This window comes from Hydractinia symbiolongicarpus, chromosome 6, assembly GCF_029227915.1.
Source record: "Hydractinia symbiolongicarpus strain clone_291-10 chromosome 6, HSymV2.1, whole genome shotgun sequence".
In the NCBI taxonomy this organism is placed as follows: Eukaryota; Metazoa; Cnidaria; class Hydrozoa; order Anthoathecata; family Hydractiniidae; genus Hydractinia; species Hydractinia symbiolongicarpus.
In genome coordinates, this window is record NC_079880.1 from 24,169,088 (window position 1) to 24,191,619 (window position 22,532).

General features: G+C 33.5%; 2 protein-coding genes across 2 annotated transcripts; both read right to left on the reverse strand.

The window, feature by feature from the left end:
* Positions 1 to 5,831: 5,831 nt before the first annotated feature.
* Positions 5,832 to 7,190, reverse strand: LOC130648217 (uncharacterized). Its single transcript, XM_057454253.1, has one exon. It carries the CDS (start codon positions 7,188 to 7,190, stop codon positions 5,832 to 5,834), a length of 1,359 nt encoding a protein of 452 aa, XP_057310236.1.
* A 1,135-nt stretch (positions 7,191 to 8,325) lies between these two features.
* Positions 8,326 to 12,522, reverse strand: LOC130647741 (uncharacterized). The gene is made up of 2 exons (XM_057453698.1): positions 11,765 to 12,522; positions 8,326 to 11,516 (listed from the first exon to the last, which is right to left on the reverse strand). Exon 2 carries the CDS (start codon positions 11,510 to 11,512, stop codon positions 9,065 to 9,067), a length of 2,448 nt encoding a protein of 815 aa, XP_057309681.1. The 5' UTR covers positions 11,513 to 11,516; positions 11,765 to 12,522; the 3' UTR covers positions 8,326 to 9,064.
* Between the last annotated feature and the right edge of the window lie 10,010 nt (positions 12,523 to 22,532).

Sequence of the window (22,532 nt, forward strand, 5' to 3'; positions counted from 1 at the left end):
TTTCTTTAACTTGTATGAACTTTTGTTGCAATATCCTGTCATGATCGTGGCTAATTGCAGATGGTTTTCAAACGCAATTAAAAAGCCGCGTTCTGGCACCACTTATGTGAATTGCATTCGCCGTCGTAATTATTTTTGTTAACAACACAATTCATTAATTATACTTTTTGATTTTTTTTCTGATTCCTTGATTTTTTTTCGTAACGAAATCTTGAAATGCAGCCAGAAGAATTGAACCAACCACAAGTATCACTAGCTAAATAACTCATTGAGATTATTTCAGTGTGCGAGCGTGCTAGAGAATGTGTAACATTTCAACGCTGTCTGCCTGGCCTAATTGTTGCAAAAGTAGCGACTTTGCAGCCTGCCGGCTTCAGCGCATTGACTGTTTACCACGTTTGTCCATATTTAAAAAATGAGAAAAAAAGCTGCCTTTGTGTCAATATTTTTGTCCAAGATTCTAGACGCTTTTTTTGCAATCTTATTTTAACACTTTTAGTTATATGGAAAAGGATTGAGATTCCATCGTATATTTAAGCGTACATCAAAATATTCATTTTATTGAATTCTAAAAAGTAACAAGCCTGTTCGCAAAATTAAGTTCTGCAAAAGTGAGGAAAAATTTGATAAATCGTAAAAATAAGTTACGCAACTTAAGGTTAACAAATCGCAAAAATAAATTTTCCATTGAAACGTATTTATCTCTAAAGAAGTGATTTATTTCATTATTATTCTTTCATAAGATAGCACTCTTTGTAAGCATTGAAATTCTTAAAGAGCAACTTATAAACCTTTTGTTGTTATTGTTTTCTTTGGGAAATAATCAAATGTTTTTTTAATTAAAAATTAAAAGCATTAATTCTGTATTTTCTTTATGAGAACTTTTAATCACCAAAAAGTAAGTTCCAATTATACTTCTAACCGCAACAACTAACAGCTGAAAATTTATTTTCAAGTCTCTTCGCGGGTAAAATAATCAAATATATTCACACATTTCATTTTGTTGAAATTTAATCCGCAGAGGAATTAATTACGTTGGATTTTATGCATTTCCGCTTGAGAAAGGCCAGGAAACCCAGCTAACATTTATTACCGACAAATATGCTTAATGATATACAAACAGGAAGATCCTAAATTTTCTTTTGCATCTTAGACAAGTACAATTGTGCGTATAGCAAAGTGTCCGTTAGCAAACCAAAATCGCTTGCGATGTCCGCATTTTGAAACAATTATCCTGACGGTTCGGAAAATCACAAAAGCAAGTCCTGCTGACGTCAGCAAGAATTACCACAGTTTGAGGTTTCAGATCTAACCAAATCGCCCTTAGTCCGTTGTGAAAATTGACAATGAAATTGTTCAAATTGTGTGGGCATTTATTCTAGAACATTTTTATGGTAACACGATTACAGTCTGTAATTATTTGATCGAGCTTGTAATATTTATTTGTTTATTTTCTCTTTCACAGTTTCAATTTTAAAACATGCATTACAGAATATAATTAGATACAAAAATAATGACCAACCTGGTTAAAATTTTCATTTTGTTATAAAAAATAAAAGCGTGTAATAGAGAAGCCCTATGCACTTATCACAAAATTAAACTTAGTTGTCATTTTTTACTCTTCTTCTTTTGCTTCGAGTTTCATTTAATGGGTTTTTCGGCAACATGTTCAAGGGGGCTTTTTTGCCACCCGGGAGATGACTTCAACAATGTTTAATCCGAAAAAAAGTACAACAAAATGGCGGCTTTCGACGAGGAAGCATATTGTAAACAAAAGAAAAATTGGCTTTATATTTACTTTATCATTTAGTATAAATTTTGCGATATTGATGTGATAATGTACGTGTCTAAGATCTAAAACCAAGCTTTTTTTGTTACCTTTCACGACACTCGACATAGACACGTACAGGCTTTAAAATGGTACACGATACGTTTTTTAGTTCTCGTATATTTTACACCTTTTTTTTATTTACTGTACGGTTTTCTTGCTGTTGTTTCTTCAATCAATCAATCAATTAATAATTACCAAAGTCAACAAAGATTTAATTTTTTTTATTGTCACAACCTAAAAAGTTGGACCTTGGTTGGCTTTGGTATCAAAAATCAGTCCTTTTCACTTTAATTTAATTAATATAATTTCGCAAAAACAAAGCATGAGTTATTTTCCATATTGCATACCTACTATTTACGCACATTTAACTTTCGAAGAGTTGCTCTTTAGCTTTATTAACCAGCTTTATAATTCCTGATACACTGATAATTCTTTTGACATCGGTAACTTTGCTTAACCCTATTCGGTCCGGGGGGGGGGGCGAATTCCGCCCCCCCTGACGGTTTTTTTTTTAATAACTCCTGATTGCTTTGTTATATGGCTATGATACTTACTGAGTTTAAACATTCATCTATTAGACACCTGCATGCAAATTTTTTAAGTCCCATACCTTTCAGAGGCTTTGATATTGGCCATTACTCGAAACTACCCCTAAAAATCTCTATGACATCCTTATAATGGAGAAAACATAATAACTCCTGTTAGGATTATCCTTAGAACTTGAAACTTGCAACACAACTTTGTTTCATTAAGAAGAATCATTTTGAATAATTTGAACACGTGACTAATCCGCTTTCCCGATTTTGTCGGATTTCCCTCGAAAATCAGAAAAAAACGGATTTTCGGGCAATTTTTGGCAATTTTTTATCCGATCCATGTAAAAACCGGAAGATATGTTAAATAACTTTTATTTAGCTTTCACAAACTTCAAACAGAATGTAAAAATTCGCTCTAGAACAAAAGTAATTATATTTTAAGCAGATAGTGGCATTTTTAACAATTTTTAAGCTTTTGATGACGTCACAGAAAATGTGCTGACGCAAACAAATTTTTTTTGGCGTCAATTTGTTCCTTTTATGACGTACTATAAGTGTGCCAAGTTTGATTCAATTTGAACAACCCTATGAAAAGTTATTGAGGGGGGGGCGAAATCCGCCCCCCCCGGTCATAGCATGTTCGAAAAAACCCGGACCGAATAGGGTTAAATCAGATTAACTGTATTGATCTCCACCCTTTGACTCACATAAGCCAACCGATTCTATGTTTGTTTCTAAAGTGGATAAAACAAACAGAGCATCAAAAAGGCTTAATAATTATGTAGCTTTGTTCATTTAATAAATTTTCAACCGAATTTTCTAGATTTAATAAACGTTCTAAAGAAATACACCAATCCGACACTGCCGTGACCGCGTTCAATATGGAGGCCTGGGATCCATGAGGGGGTGAAAAATTCCAAAGCCGTAGGCCATTTTAACTTGAGCAAACGAAGTATAAACATCATTCACTAACAAAAACCAACAATATTTATATTTAAGAATGGATTTCGATATGGTAGCAAAGATGAAAGTTGAAGAATTGAAAGTCTTTTTAAGACTTCGTAATTAAAACTTACAGGAAAGAAGGAAGAGTTAGTTGCAAGAGTGTTTGCTGTTATAGAAAATAAAGTTCAGCCTGTGAAAGGAGCTGCTGAAATCGAGCTCGAACTAAAAAATAACTATGAAAGCAAATAAAAATTCGACAGCAGAACTATTCCAGATCCATTTAAGATACCTCATGGATGGCGCGATGAAGCTGAGGGCATGGCCTTTTGGCCTTTATAATTGTACCCTGACATTTTCAGTTATTTAATGTTTTATCCCGCAGAACTGGGAAGCAAGGATTTGAGTGACTATAAAATTTGCAAAGCTTATAGTTACTATACATCTGGTTGGTTAAAGCCACTCTTATACCATGATTTGACTGGAAGGTCATATTGTATATTTAAAGGACAATGCAAGAAGTCACAGAACTTGAATGATCCACCACAATTATTGAAAAAAACCCTGTTACAATAAGAAGTTGTTATTGTACGTGTATGGCAGGTATGAGCCAAACTTGCAATCATGTAGCCGCTGCAATGTATCGAATTGAGGCAGCAGTAAGAATGGGACTTACAAACCCTGCCTGTACTAGCAAAGCTAATGAATGGCTGCCAAATCATGCTGGGGTAGCTACCATAAAAGTGAAGGACATGAAGTTAAATCGTGACGACTTTGGTCAACGAGGAAAAAAAAAGCGGGCTCTAGTGTCAACACCAAAAAAGACTTTTGATCCACTTGTTGACTGTGACGCAAAATTGCTTCAGCTGACCGATATTGCCAATGCTGTTCAAGAAATAGCCCCTGGGAGTATTTTGTTCACGGCTGTGCCAAAACCAGAGGTGGACTTTTGTTGTGAAACTTCAGGCAAGCTAGCTGAAGAACTCAGGCTGATTCCTAGTGTAAAAGATGAGTTAGACATTTCGAATAACACAAGTGAATTCCAGGAAAAGTTATATGTGAACTTGACAAAGGAAAATATTAAGAAAATTGAAGAACTAACACAGGGCCAAAGTACTAACGAATTATGGTTTAGCTACAGAAAAGGTGTAATCACTGCCTCAATGTGCCACGAAGTTTCCACAAAAATGGACAAAATTAGTAGAGGTGGTGGTGTCTGCGTAAATATGTGGGCATTGAACCAACGAGTATCTGGTTTAACTTTTGCTAATCCAAACATTCCAGCCTTAAAGTATGGTAGGGATATGGAGATTGAGGCTGTAAACTCATTTTATGAACTAATAAAAAAGAAACATCGTAATTTAAAGTTGAGTGAGTGTGGTTTGTTTTTAGAAAGATCGGTACCAGTAATCGGTGGAAGCCCTGACCGAATAATGACATGTGATTGTTGTTTGCCAGCATGCTTGGAGGTGAAGTGCCCATTTAGTGTCAACCATATGTCACCGACCGATCCGAATGTTAGGCTACCCTACTTAGTGGTTGATAAGGACGTGGTGGTTTGAAATAAAAATCACAAATATCACACACAGTGCCAAGTGCAAATGCCAGTAACTGGGTACAAACTTTGTTATTTCGTTGTTTGGACACCTCATGGAACATTAGTCGACACTATAGTTTATGACGAACCATTGTGGAACAACTTGAAGTCTAAATTTGTTACTTATTATAATGATTTTTACTTGAAGTCAATATATTGTAAATGATGTTTCTAATAAACAACTTTTTTTGCACATTTATTTCTGTATCTGCGTTTTTTGACCCTATGTATTATCAAATTAAATCGGGCAGCAAATGAAAAAAATTAAGGTGAAAATAAATAGAATCACTCCCGACAAACAACCCACAAAATTCAGAGTAATCCTGACGCTTATTTATAAAGAAAATGTTACGCACGCAGACCCAATCAAATCACTAAGACAAACAAAACCGGCCAATAAAATTTCATAAAAATGTAAACATTAGAATTGAAGCCGTATTTGTTTTTTTGTTGCAAAATTTTGTAAATAAAAACTTGAAAGCTTTTAATAAAAAACTTATCCTGGAAATAAGTGCTAGGAAGCCCTGGAATTTAGTTTGTCTGTTAAAGTAAGGCCAAGGATCTTGTCCAAAGGGAAAACAACAACAACAAATGAATTACTTTAGCTACAACAGCATGTATTAAAAGTGTAAAAAAGAATAAATAACTTGTACAATCATGTTTGTTAACGTATAAGTCTGGGCTTAAGATTACATAGCGCAGCACATGCCTTGACAATGTCATCAGCATGCTGCATCATAGTAATAGGTAAAACAGTTTTCAAGATGAGGAAGAACTTCACACGATTAATAGCACGCTCCACATGTATTCGTAGATTGGCAATTTCTTTAGTGTTCTTGCACTCAGTTGATGTCATCTGACTTTTAATTCTAGCACCAGGTGAAACACTCAAGCTACAAAATTTTAGCAGTAGTTCTTCTCTTATTTAAAACCCTCTATCAGTCATTACTTCGTCGTCCCGTTCTAACAATTCATAAAACCCACTATCCTTTGTTATATATCGATCGCTGGCCCGACCACCATAACAGTCAGATAAAAATGTTATGAAACCTGCAGATGATATACCAATTAAGAATTTTATTGTGTTGTGGTGCTTGTAATCGGACCATGTAGCTGCTTGGTTTAGTAAAGATTTTGGTATTGCAATAAACACCTCAGTACAGTCAATAATTACTCTGCATTTCGAGTGTCCAGTTTTAGTAAAGGCATCAGGTAAATTGTCTCTAGTCGCTTCTCTTGGTAGCCATACAACAAGAGCGTTGCCCAGAATTTTGCTTAAAATCTGTATCCATGTCGTGAAAGTGTTGGAACAAATAGTGGGTGAAATTCCGAAGCGGTCAGCAAGGTCTTCATTTAGTAAACCTAAACGCAACCTCATCAAAGTTAGCAAAAATTCGTCACGATGTGTAAGGATTTTGCTTGCTGGAGTAGAATAAGTACGTTTGACTTTGCTGTAGCTATTTGCACGTTTAGGGCCTCTCCAGTATCTGATCTTAGATAAGTATGGGTTCAAAAGTTGAAATACTGATTCAAACATGGCAATAGATACTATGCCAGTGTAAAAATTCATTTTTTGGTCTGTCTTTATTTTTCGCCATGTAAAAACACTTTTTTTAGTATTGAAGACTTTCACTCTGTTGGCAGTTTTAACTTGTAATGTTAACATATTTATTTTTGATACAAGAGAATCAATAACATTTTTCTTGTAGCTACATCCCTCACATTGCTGAGTTAATGATGATGAAAAATAGGAATGTTCCGATACTGGTGAAAAGAATGATGATGATTGACATGGTAATTCATTATTAACATTATCATCAACATTAACATTATCATTAACAACATTATCAACATTATCATTAACAACTGCTTCGTCAACTTCTTCATTTAACAATTTTTTTTTCTTACAGTTAGGTACAACACCTGAACGAAATAATTCTCTTCTTGGTCGTTTTTGTAAGAGTTCGTAACCCATGTTCAAAGTTGGATCTGGATTGGCGGCAGTGGGCACCCCATCAGCAAAATGAAACGAACACACTCTGTCACTTCCAGCAGGAGTCCATTTTGATTTATTATGTCCTTCTCGCTTGATAAGTTTAATCCAATTCTGCCTTTGCTCGTTGTTGTTCTTAATGCTCGCAAAACAATATAAATAAAATGGTCGTTCGCATCCACATAATTCCTTGATAACATTGTTGTGTATATCACGCAATTCTTTCTTCCACTTTCGAATTTTATACTGGCTATTCGTACAACCATTAACAGGACAATTTACGCTGGGCATTTTGTTTTAAAAATAACAGTTTGTTTATGGCTATATTTATTTTGTATGGATCATTTTCTTCTTTCTTTTCACTCTGTTTGCTCCTCTCTCAACTAATTTTTCACCCCTTCTTCGCGCCCAGTCTCAAGATCGCGCCGCTATACAAAATGGTAGCCCAGCATGTCGGATTGGTGTATTAGGCAATCGTTTTAACTAAAAAACAGCAGCGAATTCCATAAAAAATCTTTCCCTCGCTCAAATGGTGTGATGGTGATACAATGCTGTACAATGCGGAATTTCCCTTTATTTATTTACGTGAGTTGTCGTTTTATGATAGCTGTTCAAAACTGAGTTTAAGATTTCAAAAATTAAAATTTTAAAATGTGCATTACCGTACTTGAAATGATCGAACGTGAAATTTGCTTTTAGCAAAAATGTCTAATAGATCATTCATCTGTTAATTAATCTGACGCAATAACATGCTTTTGAGTTTCTGTACCTTTTGCATTAGTAGTTATGTATTTGGGCATGTGGAGATAACCATGTGTACTTTTTTGTTTACTACAACTACCATATCGTACTTCGAATTATTATTAAACATATTTGCAACTAATAATTTTCACATCAAAACTTGTTTAATTTTAATGTTGGAAAGGATTGGTAGCTGATGCATTAAATCAGAACCGTCTTCGTCTTGCTTTGATACGTTGTGATATATTTCTATATTAACTGTTGAACAACAACAACAAATATGACCTAAAAATCTATCTAGTAATGGAGTATTTTATAAAGAAAAACATTGAAATCTCTGAGCGCAGAATGATACATTCATATCTAGGCTTTTTTTGGACCTTTTAAATCAATGAAAGAGAGTTTCTTGCTTAAGTGATGAAACTTGGTACATGTATATATCTTAATACAAACCTATTCTATGTACAAAAATATTTAACGCAATCATAAGGATTAGAAATGACACCATGCATAGACCAATTTTGCATAATAGTATAATATCTCACACCCCATAGCCCTAAATTGTTTCCTATCAAATCCCAATAAAAGTTAGGAAATTTCAAGATACTCAGCTCCTTATCACATGGTTATTTTATGCCCCCTCCCCTGCGCAGGTATAAAGGAATTAAAAATTTCACACAATCAAAAATATGTCGTCAAGTTATATATTTCACGGTTAATTAACAATGCCTTTACATTTATATTAATAAGGTTTTTTCTAAACAATATATCTATTGTCTTTAAATGTTTTATGGTTGCTACAGAAAGTAAATTTCAACCCAGTAATTAAAACTATTCTTTTGAATAGAGATGAAAAATTCCCCACAATCCTTATTTAAATCGTGCTTGAGTGTAGGTTTTAGGATGATATGTTTCTACCTGGTGTTTTCATAGCTGAGTCTACCACATCTTTCCAAGGATTTCTGATTAAATATCTTTCTAACGTTTAATTTATTATTGTAAATGATCAAAGGCTTATTCACATACTTTACCTGATTGTTGAGCAGAATTTTTATAGACAATGATAATAATTTTTACATGTCTTTGATCAAATTAAAAAGTCTTACGCGTGCTATTTTGTCAATGCTAGTAATACTCTATATTTTTCATTCTTGCTCCAAATAAGGATCTGCTGTCTTTCAATTATAGATGTATTATTATTTTATTTGTACTTGTAAAAATGGAAAAAAATATGCCATTTGAAAACTATGTTGCCTTGTGCTTGTTCTATATATGTTTTCAATCTTGATTTTCGCGTGATGCGTCAAACTCGCTCGCATGCTTTAACCAACGGAGTCTTTTTTGTTCCATCTTTTAAATCCTAGCAATGAAACTGTTATTACGAAAAATAAGTACAGATCATGACAAAAATTCATAACAACCTGTTACCGATTTTGACGGTTTTTTCTTCTTATAATTTTTGAGTTAATTTTCTCTGTTGTGTTATTATATAAAACTTCCTTAAACGCGTGAATATTGTTTTTTGCAGGCTTAAAAAGAATAATCCATACTTTTAAAGCAAACATGAATATCAAAACACAAACGTTTATGAGCCAGTTGAAGAGCTGAAAATGAAGAAATTTATGATTGATGTCTTTTAAACTTGGATGCAACAATGCAGCTATGATTAATGTTAGGATGACGCCAAATGATGCGTATAGTATCTTATCTCCATCATTGTAATACGAAGGTAACTGTCGTGCACGAAAGGCTTGAACCATACAAACAGCGGTTAGAAGTAATATAAAAGTAAATTGAGATACCATCAGAGTAAAATTCTCACATATTAGTTCATTAACAAGCGTGTCTTTATTTTTCACGGGAGTAATACCATTTGGTGAATAATAAAGAGCAGCAGTGACAATCAATCCATAAATTATTTGAATTACCAACAGCCAGACATGTTGAAAAGATCTTACTATAGTGGAATGTGCAAGCACTGTTTTGCTTTGAAACACACCTACAAGGAACATGGTTTTTGAAAATATGATTGATAACAGAAAGCATATTAATTGACCTTGCATCACTAATGTAATTATGCAAGATGTGTCATTTATCTGACCAATTGATGCAAGCGGTACCAAAAAGAGAATAAGGTGAGTAATTAACTGCGTTATGGATAACGAAAAAATAGATGAACGAACAACTGGTGTTGCTTTATGCCTTATAAACAAAATACAAAACATTAAGGTAACGATTACACCAACTGCCATTAAGGTTAGTACAACATAAGCTTCCTTACAGTTATATGTAATGTATTTGTTCGTATAAGGAGAACATAACGTTCTATTTGTGTTTGATTCTGTATCAGAAGGACACTTTAAACAATTTGATTTGCCATGGCGTGGCTGATAGTACTGTTCCTCACATTTTTCACATATAAAGCAACATTTTTTATTTGTATAGATAGGCTCAAAGCCTGCCTGACAAATATCGTGACAGTTTGATACTGGAGCGGTGTCTTTGTATCCTGCCCATACACTTTTTCCGATTTTAGAGATACGCACTACTACGCCACTAGTTTCCACAGTGGCGACAGTTGCAAAATATATTGTCCGATTTATTTTATTGATTTGTAAAATTTGTATTTCTGCCAAATTTAATTGAGTTGTTCTAAGGTTTACGGAATGCCTTTGAATTTGGTTAATAATATAGCTATTAGGTTTTGAGTAATGCTTGAGGATATGTTTCAATATGTCTTGTTGAAATATCATTAGAGTAGTCACAGTATCATCCAGCAAATCAATGGTATGCGGTGTTATTTGTTCTGCCAAGGACTCCAAATGTGTTTTGTTAAGACCCTGCAAAGTTGTAGTATTGGTAATTTTACCCCATTTGGCTACATTTCTCGGTCTTAGTAAATATTTGGGATTTGAAACAGTCTCTCTTTTGACGATTATCATTCCTTGTATAACAAATGGTTCAAACGACCGAAAATAAGATGAAGGAAGGTATGAAATGACAGGACCTGCTAACCAAGTTCTGTTAAATATTGAAAATTGTTTCGCTAGATGAAAGAAATGGATGCTATCTTCAACTGTTAGCCACAATATAACAACATCAATGTATGCATCCCTCTTAAGTGTTTTCATTACAGCGTGATTACTTATATTATGAGTACCACTAGTAAACATGTAATAGGCACTGAAACAAAAGTCTTCCTTCTTAAATATATCCAGTGACCTTAAATACCCTGTTACGCCATATGAGTTATTAGAATAAATTAGACCATAATTTTTCCATTTCATCTCTTTTATAATCTTAACATATACTTTAAATACATCAAAGTTTTGAGCATGTGATCTATAATTGCCTTTATTGGATTGATCATAATGATAATGCCAGTTGTCACGAGATAGTGCAACATATGGTTTGTTCGCAACTAGCAATAAATTTAGTAACAAAGATGATTCATCTCTTTGCAACTTAGCTAATACGAGTATCTCATCCTTACGCGAAGGATAAGCAGCACAGCAACTACGGTTACTTCTGGACAAGGTGTTTACATGCTCCAAGCCAATTTCAAAAACATCTTTTATTGCGTTTTCAGATTCACCGCATGTATCGTAAATCACGTAGCCTGATGTTATTCCACCATACGTTCTCCTTTGAAGAAGACGTTTTAATAACAGGTTATTTCTATTTATTTGCGAATCGATAGCTTCCAACATCAACAGGGAATCTACGTTTAATCTTCTGTTGAGACACAAAGATAAAAATACTGCTATGTTTATATCTCCTTTCTTTGAGATAATTCTTACACTACCATCGATCAGTAAATCCCAGGAAGAAACCAAAGAAATGAGAAGATAAAGCTTTCGTCCCACCAACATCTTGCTGAAATGTCAACAAAAATTTTTGTTTATAGGAATTTACATGCAATGTACTTTGATTGTTGCACTACTATTTTGTCTTCAGGAAAGAACGGATTATTTTCGCACGGGTCATACTTTACGATATATTATTGCCAAAAAACGAACTGGAGAAGAAAGGCAAAGTTTCTTGTATTAAATGTTTACCGCCAAATATTGTAACAAAAATGAACTTAGCATTGTTTTTTAAAATATATAGTAAGGGGTACATACCGTTGTAAATTGGACAAAAACAGCTACATAGTTGAACTGTCGTAACTCCTGAGGAGTAGGTTGTAATAATGTTTTTGAAAGAAAATAATTAGCTACCCAGTAGTCATAAACAGGAATCATCCAAGTTGTTTTTTTAACCAGCTATGGCAATTTGGAAAGCTAATTATTTCTCTGCTAAATAATTACAGAATTATCCACCAATTTTATACATAACATCTTTTGTAACTTTGTTGCAAATGTGCGTGTATGTAGAAATACTTAATGTTCGTTTTCATTCACATTCCAATGATGTTTATAATGCACGTATATTTTTTCGTAATCTACGTTTTCTCACTTTTATTCATCGTTTTTCTCAAAGCCAGCAATATTTATATTTTTATCTTTGAGGAAAAAGTGAAGAAAAAATATTAAGAAGGAACACATGAGATGCTTAAATGTCTGGATTAAAACAAACAAAAAAATAGAATTTGAAAATTCAAAGATTACATTAGAGATAAAACACAAATTGATTGAATAGCCTAAAAAATTATTTAAATAGATTGTTTAATTTTAACATAAACCATTCTCTTTCCCAGGTTTACTTACGCCATCAATGTCATCACAAAGCAAAGTACCCTGGTAAATAGATTGTGTATGAACCATTTGCAAAAAAAAAAATTACCCAAAAAAAACTTAAAAGAGCGGCGAAGAATAAACCTTTTGTGGTAGGCGAACAATAATTCACAAAACAAATTCTCAAAATCTAATATCTTTTATATAGTAAAAAAATTATTTTTTACAACTAAATATCTAATTCTCTTACAGGAAACAATTATGGAACGTACTTAGCACTAAATATCAAAAATAATGTCTCTAACTTAAGGTACCCTCAAGTATTATAGCAGGGCCAGCAATTTAGAAACTTTGGTATACTTTTAGGAACTTTGTGTGATGCAGGCCTGAATTAAAAACTCTTTGTGCCACGCATCTCCCATAATAGTTTTTGTATTCGCAATATTATATTATCAGTATTTCTTCTCTCTATACAAACTATTACAAACATTTTAAATTGCAATTTAAAATCATTTTAAATTGCATTTTAAAAACATTTTCTTTAACGTTTTTAATTTGACATTTGATTATTTTAATTTTAACAAAATAGTTAATAGAAAAAAAAAGCATGTAATGATTAATCTGATAAAATTTTGAACCTGCAGACATTTTTATTGTTCTCATTTATTCTCTTTGTTTCTTTTATTAAAATACAACTTTTCAATCATATGAGAACATGCACAAACACTTGTACAAGTCCATGCACAATTCATGATAGCAGCTGTTGGACATAAAAAAAGCCAAATTGTTTATTCGCGGCAAAACAACCTTTAATAACCAAAATTAGCTTTTTTGATGAAAAATTCAAATGATTGAAGAAATAACCAAAAATCCCAAAACGAAATATGTCTTACTAACTCAACGTAAATCAATTAGAGACACAACGGCTATTCAAGCTATTGTACTGAGGCGCGTCCCTAGAGCAGGTGGTGCATTCATGAAAATTTAAAGTTCCCAAAGCTAAGTAGGTCTTACTAATTCAACGTCAATAAATTCTTAACGAATTATAATAATGCTTAATTTACTAATTTGATTTTCTTCTCATTTTCTTCTCATTAGCGAATTTGTGTTACTCCTAGCCCAAAATTTCACATTATTTATAGTCATATATGCAACAACATAAATTGGTGCTAATTGGTGTTGATAGCAACTTTCCAAGCGACCCTTTACAATTATTAACTTTCTAATCTTAGTTCGAATTCTTGGAGAAACTATTTGTAAATTTCTTATAATAGGCATTCATATTAACAATGCAAGTGATGTCCACTTGACATTTAAGCGAGCGTAGGTATTTCTCATCGAAGAACATTTTCTTGTAATAGTTATTAAAAACTTAACTTATGACTTCTCATTGACTATTTCCATATGACCTAATTGCGTGTTTTAAAGAATATATTCTTTGATAACTTTGTTTGTTTTGTGTTTTATGCTGGTGCCGAAGTGGCAATAAAAACTGAAGATCAAAGAAGGAAATCGAACAACGACTAAAAATCCTTGTAATCATAACCACAAACTTTATTGGTTTAATTATATCAGTTACCAAGTTCTATATTCTAATCGATTAAAAGGCCAGTTCAGTAGTGCGAAATTTCATGGTATATGTGCATATTGTCTATTGGTGTGAAAGTGCAAAAAACACAGATCCGGTATCAAACTGTCACGATATTTGTCAGGCAGGCTTTGAGCCCCGCTATACAAATAAAAAATGTTCCTTTATGTGTGAAAAATGTGATGAACAGCTTCAAACACAAATAGAACGTTATGTTCTCCTTATGCGAACAAATGCATTACATATAACTGTCAGGAAGCCAAACGAAACGAACTTTTGACGTTAAGTATTGATCAACGACCATTTTAAATGCCTGTGAGTATAAGTACTTGGGTAATCTTGTGGATCCAAACCTGTTATTGAATGACTTAAAAGTAGATATCGAAAGGCATCTAACAGATTGCAACTCCTTAATAAATTACGACAATATCTCACGAAATCTGTATAATATAATGCAATGAAAATAATGTAAATGATTGTGACAATACTCACTTACTGTGGTACATTAAATTTAAATCTGAATCGTTCCCAAAAATCAAAATTGGTGTCAATTGAAAAAAGAGCGCGTAATATTACAGAAACCGATAATTTGACACCCATACAAAATCGGATTGAAAAACGAGCAAATATTTGTTAGACAATTGGTTGATCAAACATTGTGAAGCAATTTCCACTCGTATTTTCAGATAAATCGTCACGCAAAAGGAACTCCGAATCAGAACTTCCAAATCAAATTACCTAAAGTTAAACTAGAGTTTGCGAGAAAACCGTTCTACTTCTCAGGCGCAAATTTATATATAACGCCTTACCAATTGTCATTCGGAAGGAAAACTCTATGGTTATCTACAAGAAACACCTGGCGAGTAGGATGCCCAGGCCGCTCCCGCCAGCGGAAGCCTTCGCGGTCCCTGCCCCCGAAGCAACGCTGCACAAAGTACAACGCCCTTGACCTGGCCCTTGGGTAGCAGGTAAGCATTGTAAGATAGATTCTAAAATACGGAAAAGAATATACTATATAAAACACAACTCAAATATATTAATATAAGCTTTTTCTGCAACAACGTTAAACATTAAAGCTTGAGACATGATAACACTGTCAACACACCCATAAAGAACACCTGAGACCCATCAATCATCTAACATTGTGATATAATAGTCACATAGACAATACACAACTTTGATAAGCACCAAATCGAAATGGTAGGTTGCTTATTAAAGCTTATTATCATGTAACACTGACCAATACTTAAAAGCTTAGTGTTGCGTAAAAGCGAAACACGGAAAATTATGATACTTGTGAAAAAATAATATTTTTGTAAAACACCGTATTAACAACCTGTACTTTATAAACTCATTGTGTAGAAGTGAAAGCATGTGAACATGCGGTAAACCTTTTTCTGAAATGCAATAACATCTACATGTGCACACAGAACACCTAATAACCCGTGTTTTAAAACTTTTTTTAAAGCAAGTAATTTTAATTTAAACACCCTTGCAACCAAATCTTGTCTATCGTAAGCAGATTGACTAGGTAACAAATTAGTAACAACTTTCTGGTCATTTTGGATTGCTAGTAAATGTCAAGAACAAATCTCGTTTACCTTTCTTTGAAACCAATGTCATTGCATCAAGGTACAACTGATGCATATTACGGGGTGAGCCAGAAAAGCTAGAAGGCAAAACAACAACATTACCTGCATGTAAGTTACGTTGGTCTGCAGACGAAGAAGTCCTTGGTAGGACTCTGCTTAAAACTGGCTTTGATTTTGGCGAATAAATGCAAGCTGTTGGCCTTTAATTTTAACATATGCATCTACTAAAAATTGCTGAAAAAATTTGCCTGCTAGATGAAGGGCAGAAAATTCTTGCCTAATAGCAATATATATAATAATATATATTATTATATATATTGTATATATATAATATTCCACATGGGTTAGCCTATTTCTAACTGCAATAGCTTGCTCCCTGACATGGGCCATGTTTTGGTCCCAACCAGGCTCACCATGTGGAAATAAAATGGGATACATCATAGGGTCAATATTGCATGATACATGATTTTCGGCAAATGTTGATTACGTGGATAAACAACATATCTCTTGCAGGAGGAGGTGCCCCATCATTACCAACAAACATGGCAGCAACTTCCTGATGCAAGGGGCATTATGCCTTCTACGATCATAACACTCGCGCATTACAATACTTACAACAGAATGTGTCTGTTTTCCACTGCTGCTCTGGCTGTTTCTTCACGTTCCACTTTAACCATATTTCTATTAGCTGCAGCATATGGAGAATTCCTGTGAAGAAGGTTTTGAATTATCTGCATTGTTTCACGATTAAAATGAGCATGCGTTGGATTCTCAATACCCATGTTTAAATAGCTATAGCCTCTACGATATATAATTGGCTAAAATTAGGTACTTCATTTTGGGCAAGTAATAAAGCACCTGTGAAATACCTGTGATATATTTGACCACATATTGGTGGTCCATGACCTGGCGGTGGTCGAATGTTTGCTGACAAAAAGCAAAACTAAATGCATTATTGTATACTCTGATATACTTACGAAACTGTTTATCTTCCTGACGGTTTTTTTTTAATAACTCCTGATTGCTTTCTTATATGGCTATGATACTTACTGAGTTTCAACATTTATCTATTAGACACCTGCATGCCAAATTTTTAGGTCCCATACCTTTCAGAGGCTTTGATATTGGCCATTACTCGAAACTACCCCTAAAATCTCTATGAAATCCTTATAATGGGGAAATATAATAACTCCTGTTAGGATTACCCTTAGAACTTGAAACTTGCAACACAACTTCATTTCATCAAGAAGAATCATTTCGAATAATTTTGACACGTGACTAATCCGATTTCCCGATTTTTTCGGATTTTACCCGAAAATCGGAAAAAAACGGATTTTCGGGCAATTTTTGGCAATTTTTTATTCGATCCATGTAAAAACCGGAAGATATGTTAAAAAAAATTTATTTAGCTTTTAGAAACTTCAAACAGAATGTAAAAATTCGCTCTAGAACAAAAGTAATTATATTTTAAGCAGATAGTCGCATTTTTAACAATTTTCAAGCTTCCGATGACGTCACAGAAAATGTGCTGACGCAAGCAAAAATTTATTGCTGCCATTTTGTTCCTTTTATGACGTACTGTAAGCGTGCCAAGTTTGATTCAATTTGAACAATCCTATGAAAAGTTATTGAGGGGGGGGGGGGGCGGAATCCGCCCCCCCCCTGGTCATAGTATGTTCGAAAAACCCCGGACCGAATAGGGTTAACAATTCACGTATTTCAGCAGAAAATTGTAATATAGCACGCAGGGCCACTTTGCCATTGTGACAACACGTAAAACGATTTTCATTATTGAATTTAATTGGTCATTGTGGAGCTATTAAATTTAATAATGAAAATCATGCGTAGGAGGCAAGACATTGTTAATTCTAGCTAAATCTAAAAAACGTGGAACCCTAGCTCAATGACGCAATAATTCTGCCCTATGCCTTCCTTCTGATTGCTGGGGTAATTCATTTTCTCTTTTCACACGATGATGTTGTGCATCTACCTGTTTGCGAGCATTTGCGTTTTTTATGTTTTCTGCTGCTCGTCTTGAATTTTGGCGTAGAGCATCTACTGCTCCACGCTGTTGGGACTGTTATAAAGTTTCATTGGCTCTCTGTTTCCTGTGACGTTCAACATCAATTCATCAAATCTTCGCCGCGGATCAACAACATCCAAATCATTATGTAAGAATTGCGTTTTCATGGAGAAAATTATTTGCATAGTTATGGTCCAAAAAAATAACTTGATTTTCTGGAGGAACATTCATGTTAACCCTGGCAGCTTAAAACGAAATTAAAAACAGCAAAAAACTTCGCCTCATAGCTAGCTGTAACAAAAATGCAAAGAAACAAAGAAAGGATCCTAAGAATACAAAAAGTCTTCTTCAGAAGTATAAAAAAAAAGCAAAAAACGATGCAAATTATAGTAAAGAAACTTTACTGGACACCTTGCTCAGTCTTCTTGCTAATCTTCAGACCGTTCATTTCTCTTCGTCGGAGCGCGAGATGTTTCCAACGTTGCAAACGGACAGCAACCCAGGGCAAAGTTTAAAGGAACAATAGAGTTTTTGTAATAAAGCTCGTCGATTGGTTTGAAACTGTGTAATACGCCAAGAGCGGGAAAATAAAATGGAATTTTCTCCACAGTGCAGCGACAGTGCATATTTTTCGTGGGTATTTTAAAAATTTCGTGTTTCTATAAGAGGACGCGACTTTCGCGGATAGGCAGACAAAATACGGCTATTAATAAGAAATAAATCAAATTAAAAAATATAAAAAGCTTACATAGGTAGTAGTTTCATTATACCTTAAGCGATGGGTAAAACATTGTGACCTTTCTTAATTTTTATTGCGCATGTGATAGAAGAAAAGATTGGGGAAGATTTTGTGCTTTGTAACAGGTTCAGTATTTCTTAGGACAAGGGACATATTGTTTTCATAAGAGTCAACATAATTAACAAAATTCTGTATATTAGAAACGACAGTTTTTTTCGACGTTTCAGGTGGTCATCCACTCATTATCAAGCTACTAACAAATTTACAATTTCTGATTTTTATAATTAGAAATAATTAATAATCATTAAATCATAATGCCGCTGATGTAACCTTTTTGTTCAATGGAGGCATATCTTTCGTTATGAACAACCTCTCCTTTTGTTGAATTTAACGACCTAATAAAACGAATTCGCATGTATCATACATTTACCACTTTTCCTGCATCTTTCTGGAAAGCATTTCCACTTCAGCAAAATTTTCCGCGGAACGGACAGATACAGAAAAAAAACCCATCTCCCTAAGGAGCGCTTAAACTTCTACAAAACCTCTCCCTAAGGAGCATTTAAACCGCAGCTGATGCTGGATTTGGGTATTTTTTTAAACATATTTTTTAGCTTTCAGTGTTAAATTGTACTATATCCAAAAATCTAAGCCTGAAGTTAAGACGTTCTTGAAAAAAAGTGTACATGTGAACATATGTTTCAAAATTTTAAAGTTATAAAAAATATCTTTTATATATTCCGTTTTCTTTTTTCAAACATAACTAAAATTATTTACATTTCGAATATGTTCTTAACCATTGCAGATTTGTTTCTTGAAATATTTGCATTCATAATGACATCTCCACCAATGACAACGCTTTGCACATTTATGACGTAATTGATACGTACAAGTCTGCGTTGGAACTGCTTTTACATTCGCTTTCTTCAAAGCTGCGCAGTTAATCTCTTGAACATCGATCGAAACCACAAGTAATAAAAGACAAATAAAAACAGTTGAAAGTCTTTCCATATTGTTGCTTTATTAGTCTTCGGCTGAAGGTTGTAGAATTAACTGGTTTTAATTTCTTCCAAACTTTCACTTTTCTTTGGTTTTCTTTCTTTGGTTTGAAGCTTATAAAAATGTTGCTACTTAAAACCACCTTTCGTTTTCCTACTTCTTGTTTCGACACTGCTTTCTGTCTGAAGATCGAGTGATGACCCCTTTATTTATAACATCACAATGATATTCAAAAGAAGTCACTGGGAAATTCCTGTAATATGGAAGACTTTAAAGATAGCTGCTCGGTTTAAGAAACAGGGAATTTTAAGACGAAGATAAGGGGATTGTTTGAAGTTGTTGTGGTAGGCACGTGCCACTTATGGTAAACAAAAAGTAAGTTGCAAGTATATTAAAAACAGGTCCAATTGCCGGAAGCTAAAGAGGAAAGTGGAACGATTTTTCTTTTGCAAATAAATATTTATTTTTGTAGTTACACAAAACTGTTATTGAAACTTATAGTGTTTTTTTAAAAAAAAATTCCTGCAATTTATTGTATCCACACAACAAACTTTTAGTTATGAGCTTAAAAACTAATGGCTCTGATCGCAAAGTTATTTGTTATGGTTGTTTTAGGATAGACAACCGCAAAAAATTTTTTTTTAACATAATCACAAATTATTATTTTTTTTTATTATTAAATCATCGTTTGTCATTATTTGTTTATATTTCATATCATGTTTATCATGTTCTCCTCCACAGTGTTTTAACATGTAGCTTTAGCGGACAGTTAGACAATGCTAAAGAAGTATCGCTCTATGTACAAATAAAATAATTGAATAAGAATCTTTCCTGAATAAGCGCCACAGGACTGTTAGGTCAGTGGTTTATAAATATTTATTAGGCGCCATGTTATATGAGCGCCCTGTCTATAAAATCAATATTTTAAATAAGCTTAAAATCAAGTGGGTGCTTAATCAAGTGTTGACAGTATAAACTATATCATTTAAGCCATCAACACTAACCTTTTGTAATCATAGATTTTAAACAGTTTTTTTTTCAACGAGCAATAAATGCCTTGATCATGGTAAGCAATTTAGAATACCCTTTTTTCAATGTTAAATGGAAACAAAATCTTTCTCTTTTTTCCCTTTTAGATAATTTTTCGTAAAATGGGAAATTTTATTTTCGCTTATTCAAGAATTACTGAGTATATTTTTTTTAAGTTGTGGAAACAAAGAATGTCAAACAAGCAGTTTAAATTATTTTATTGGTAAGTTTGAATTTCATACGAAATTTTTAAATAATATTACTATATCACTATAAATAATTTAGAGAAAATAAGTAATATAGAGAACTAGTCGTTAACCCGTGAAAAAATCCACGGGTTGCCCGTCCTTTATATATACCGCATTTCGTATGTCTCGCTACTTGAGGTGCCATCTTGCGCAGAGACAGACAGACGACGGCTATTATTAGAGACTAGTCGTTAGCCCGTGGAAAAATCCACGGGTTCGCCCGTCGCAGCTAAGCTACCATTTTGCGTGACAGACAGACAGACGGACGGACAGACGTATACGGGCATTATAATATAGAAGTCGTTAAACCGTGGAAAAATCCACGGGGTCGCCCGTCCTTTATATATCACATTTCGTGTTTCCGTTACGGGACGCAGTAACCCTTTTGAACAGACAGAATACGGCTATTATTAAAGAGACTAGTCGTTAGCCCGTGGAAAAATCCACGGGTTCCCCCGTCCTGTAAATTTACCCGTGGCAACAAAGTTGATAAAAATATATTGAATTTGATATTCGTGTTTCCGTAGCACGATTTTTAAACTCAGCAGGAAGTCCGCGAAGACACAGACAAAATACGGCTATTATTAAAGAGATAAGTAACATAGAGAACGCTATAAATTTTAGCTTTTAGTGTTCTTTTATTTTTAATATACGTTTGTTTAATAGAATTTCAACTGGGTACGTTCTTAAGATGTTCTTAATTCAAATTCTCAAAATATATCTTTATAAACCAGAAAGCACTTGACCCTTCAATCTTTTAAAAAAATGAAATATATGTTTACACGGAAGACGAATTTTAGTGGTTAAAATCAGTTTTATTTCTTCTTGCACTCTTTACGTATTTCATATTTTCAACTGCCCAGCTTTGGTTTTCTCTTTAATCTTATCAAGAAATCAAATTATTTTTGTTGTCATTTATTCTAGTCTTAAAAATCAGTTAGTTCTCTTCTTCACAAATTGGGGAATTACTATTAGTTGGGGATAATCATTGGTTGGGGAAATTTATTTGTTGGGAAAAATTTCACGGACATTGACGTACATATTTTCACTTTTTCCCTTCAGGTCATCAAAATTTTGGCGAAAAATAAGTGTTTAAAAATTTAATAAAAATATGATGGAGTGATGTTTAATAAAAGACGATGCCATGTTTTGTGGTTTCAATCTATTTAATTGTTTTTTTTGTATGTCTTTATATATTTCACATTTCCAACAGTGAAGCTTTGGTTTTATTCAATCTTAGCAAGAACTTAAAAAAGTTGTTGTTGTGAAAAGGAAAGTGTTTATTCTAGGAACTGAAAATAAAAAATTAGCCTCCTAAAAATAAGTTAATATATTTTTCGCTGATGGATAACAGTAACCATCGGGAAAATCAGTTGTTGGGGAAATTTATTTGTTGGGAAAATTTGCAGACATTGAATTGAATGTTTTTAATTTTTAGCGAAGTACTGCAGTGTTTGTAACGACCATATTCACTCTTTGTTTTATACGTTCTAAGAACAATGTTTTGTTGACTTAAAAATCAAGTTTCAGGAAGCATTGGAAATGATTATATATCTAACTCCTACAATACTTTATCGATAAAACATTTCCATAGGGTAGAAACAACAACAGTGCCAAGTTTAACTGTCAAATTAACCACATACACCAACATTTTGGCTGAATGCTTCTTCAACATAGCTAGTTACCTTATCGGTAAAAAAAAAGTCGACAAAAAAATTAGTCGGCAAAAATAAAAACTCGGCAAAAATATTAGTCACTTTTTGACGACTAAGTTTTTGAATTTAGTTACTTTTTGCCGAATTAGTTTTTGAATTTAGTCACTAATAAAGAATAATTCCATAAAACTGATAAAAATTGACAACAAGGAAGAAAAATCGGCGGAGGGATGGTCGGAAGAAAGTTAGCTCGGAAAAAAAATGTCGGAAAAAAAGTTTGGTCGGTAATAAAAAAGTCGGCAAAAATTTTAGTCGGCAAAAAATATTAGTCTCCTAGCGAAAA

Bases quoted from the DNA above. Each gene is read 5' to 3' on its own strand.
- LOC130647741 (XM_057453698.1), bottom strand. From the start codon at position 11,512: ATGTTGGTGGGACGAAAGCTTTATCTTCTCATTTCTTTGGTTTCTTCC.
- LOC130648217 (XM_057454253.1), bottom strand. From the start codon at position 7,190: ATGCCCAGCGTAAATTGTCCTGTTAATGGTTGTACGAATAGCCAGTAT.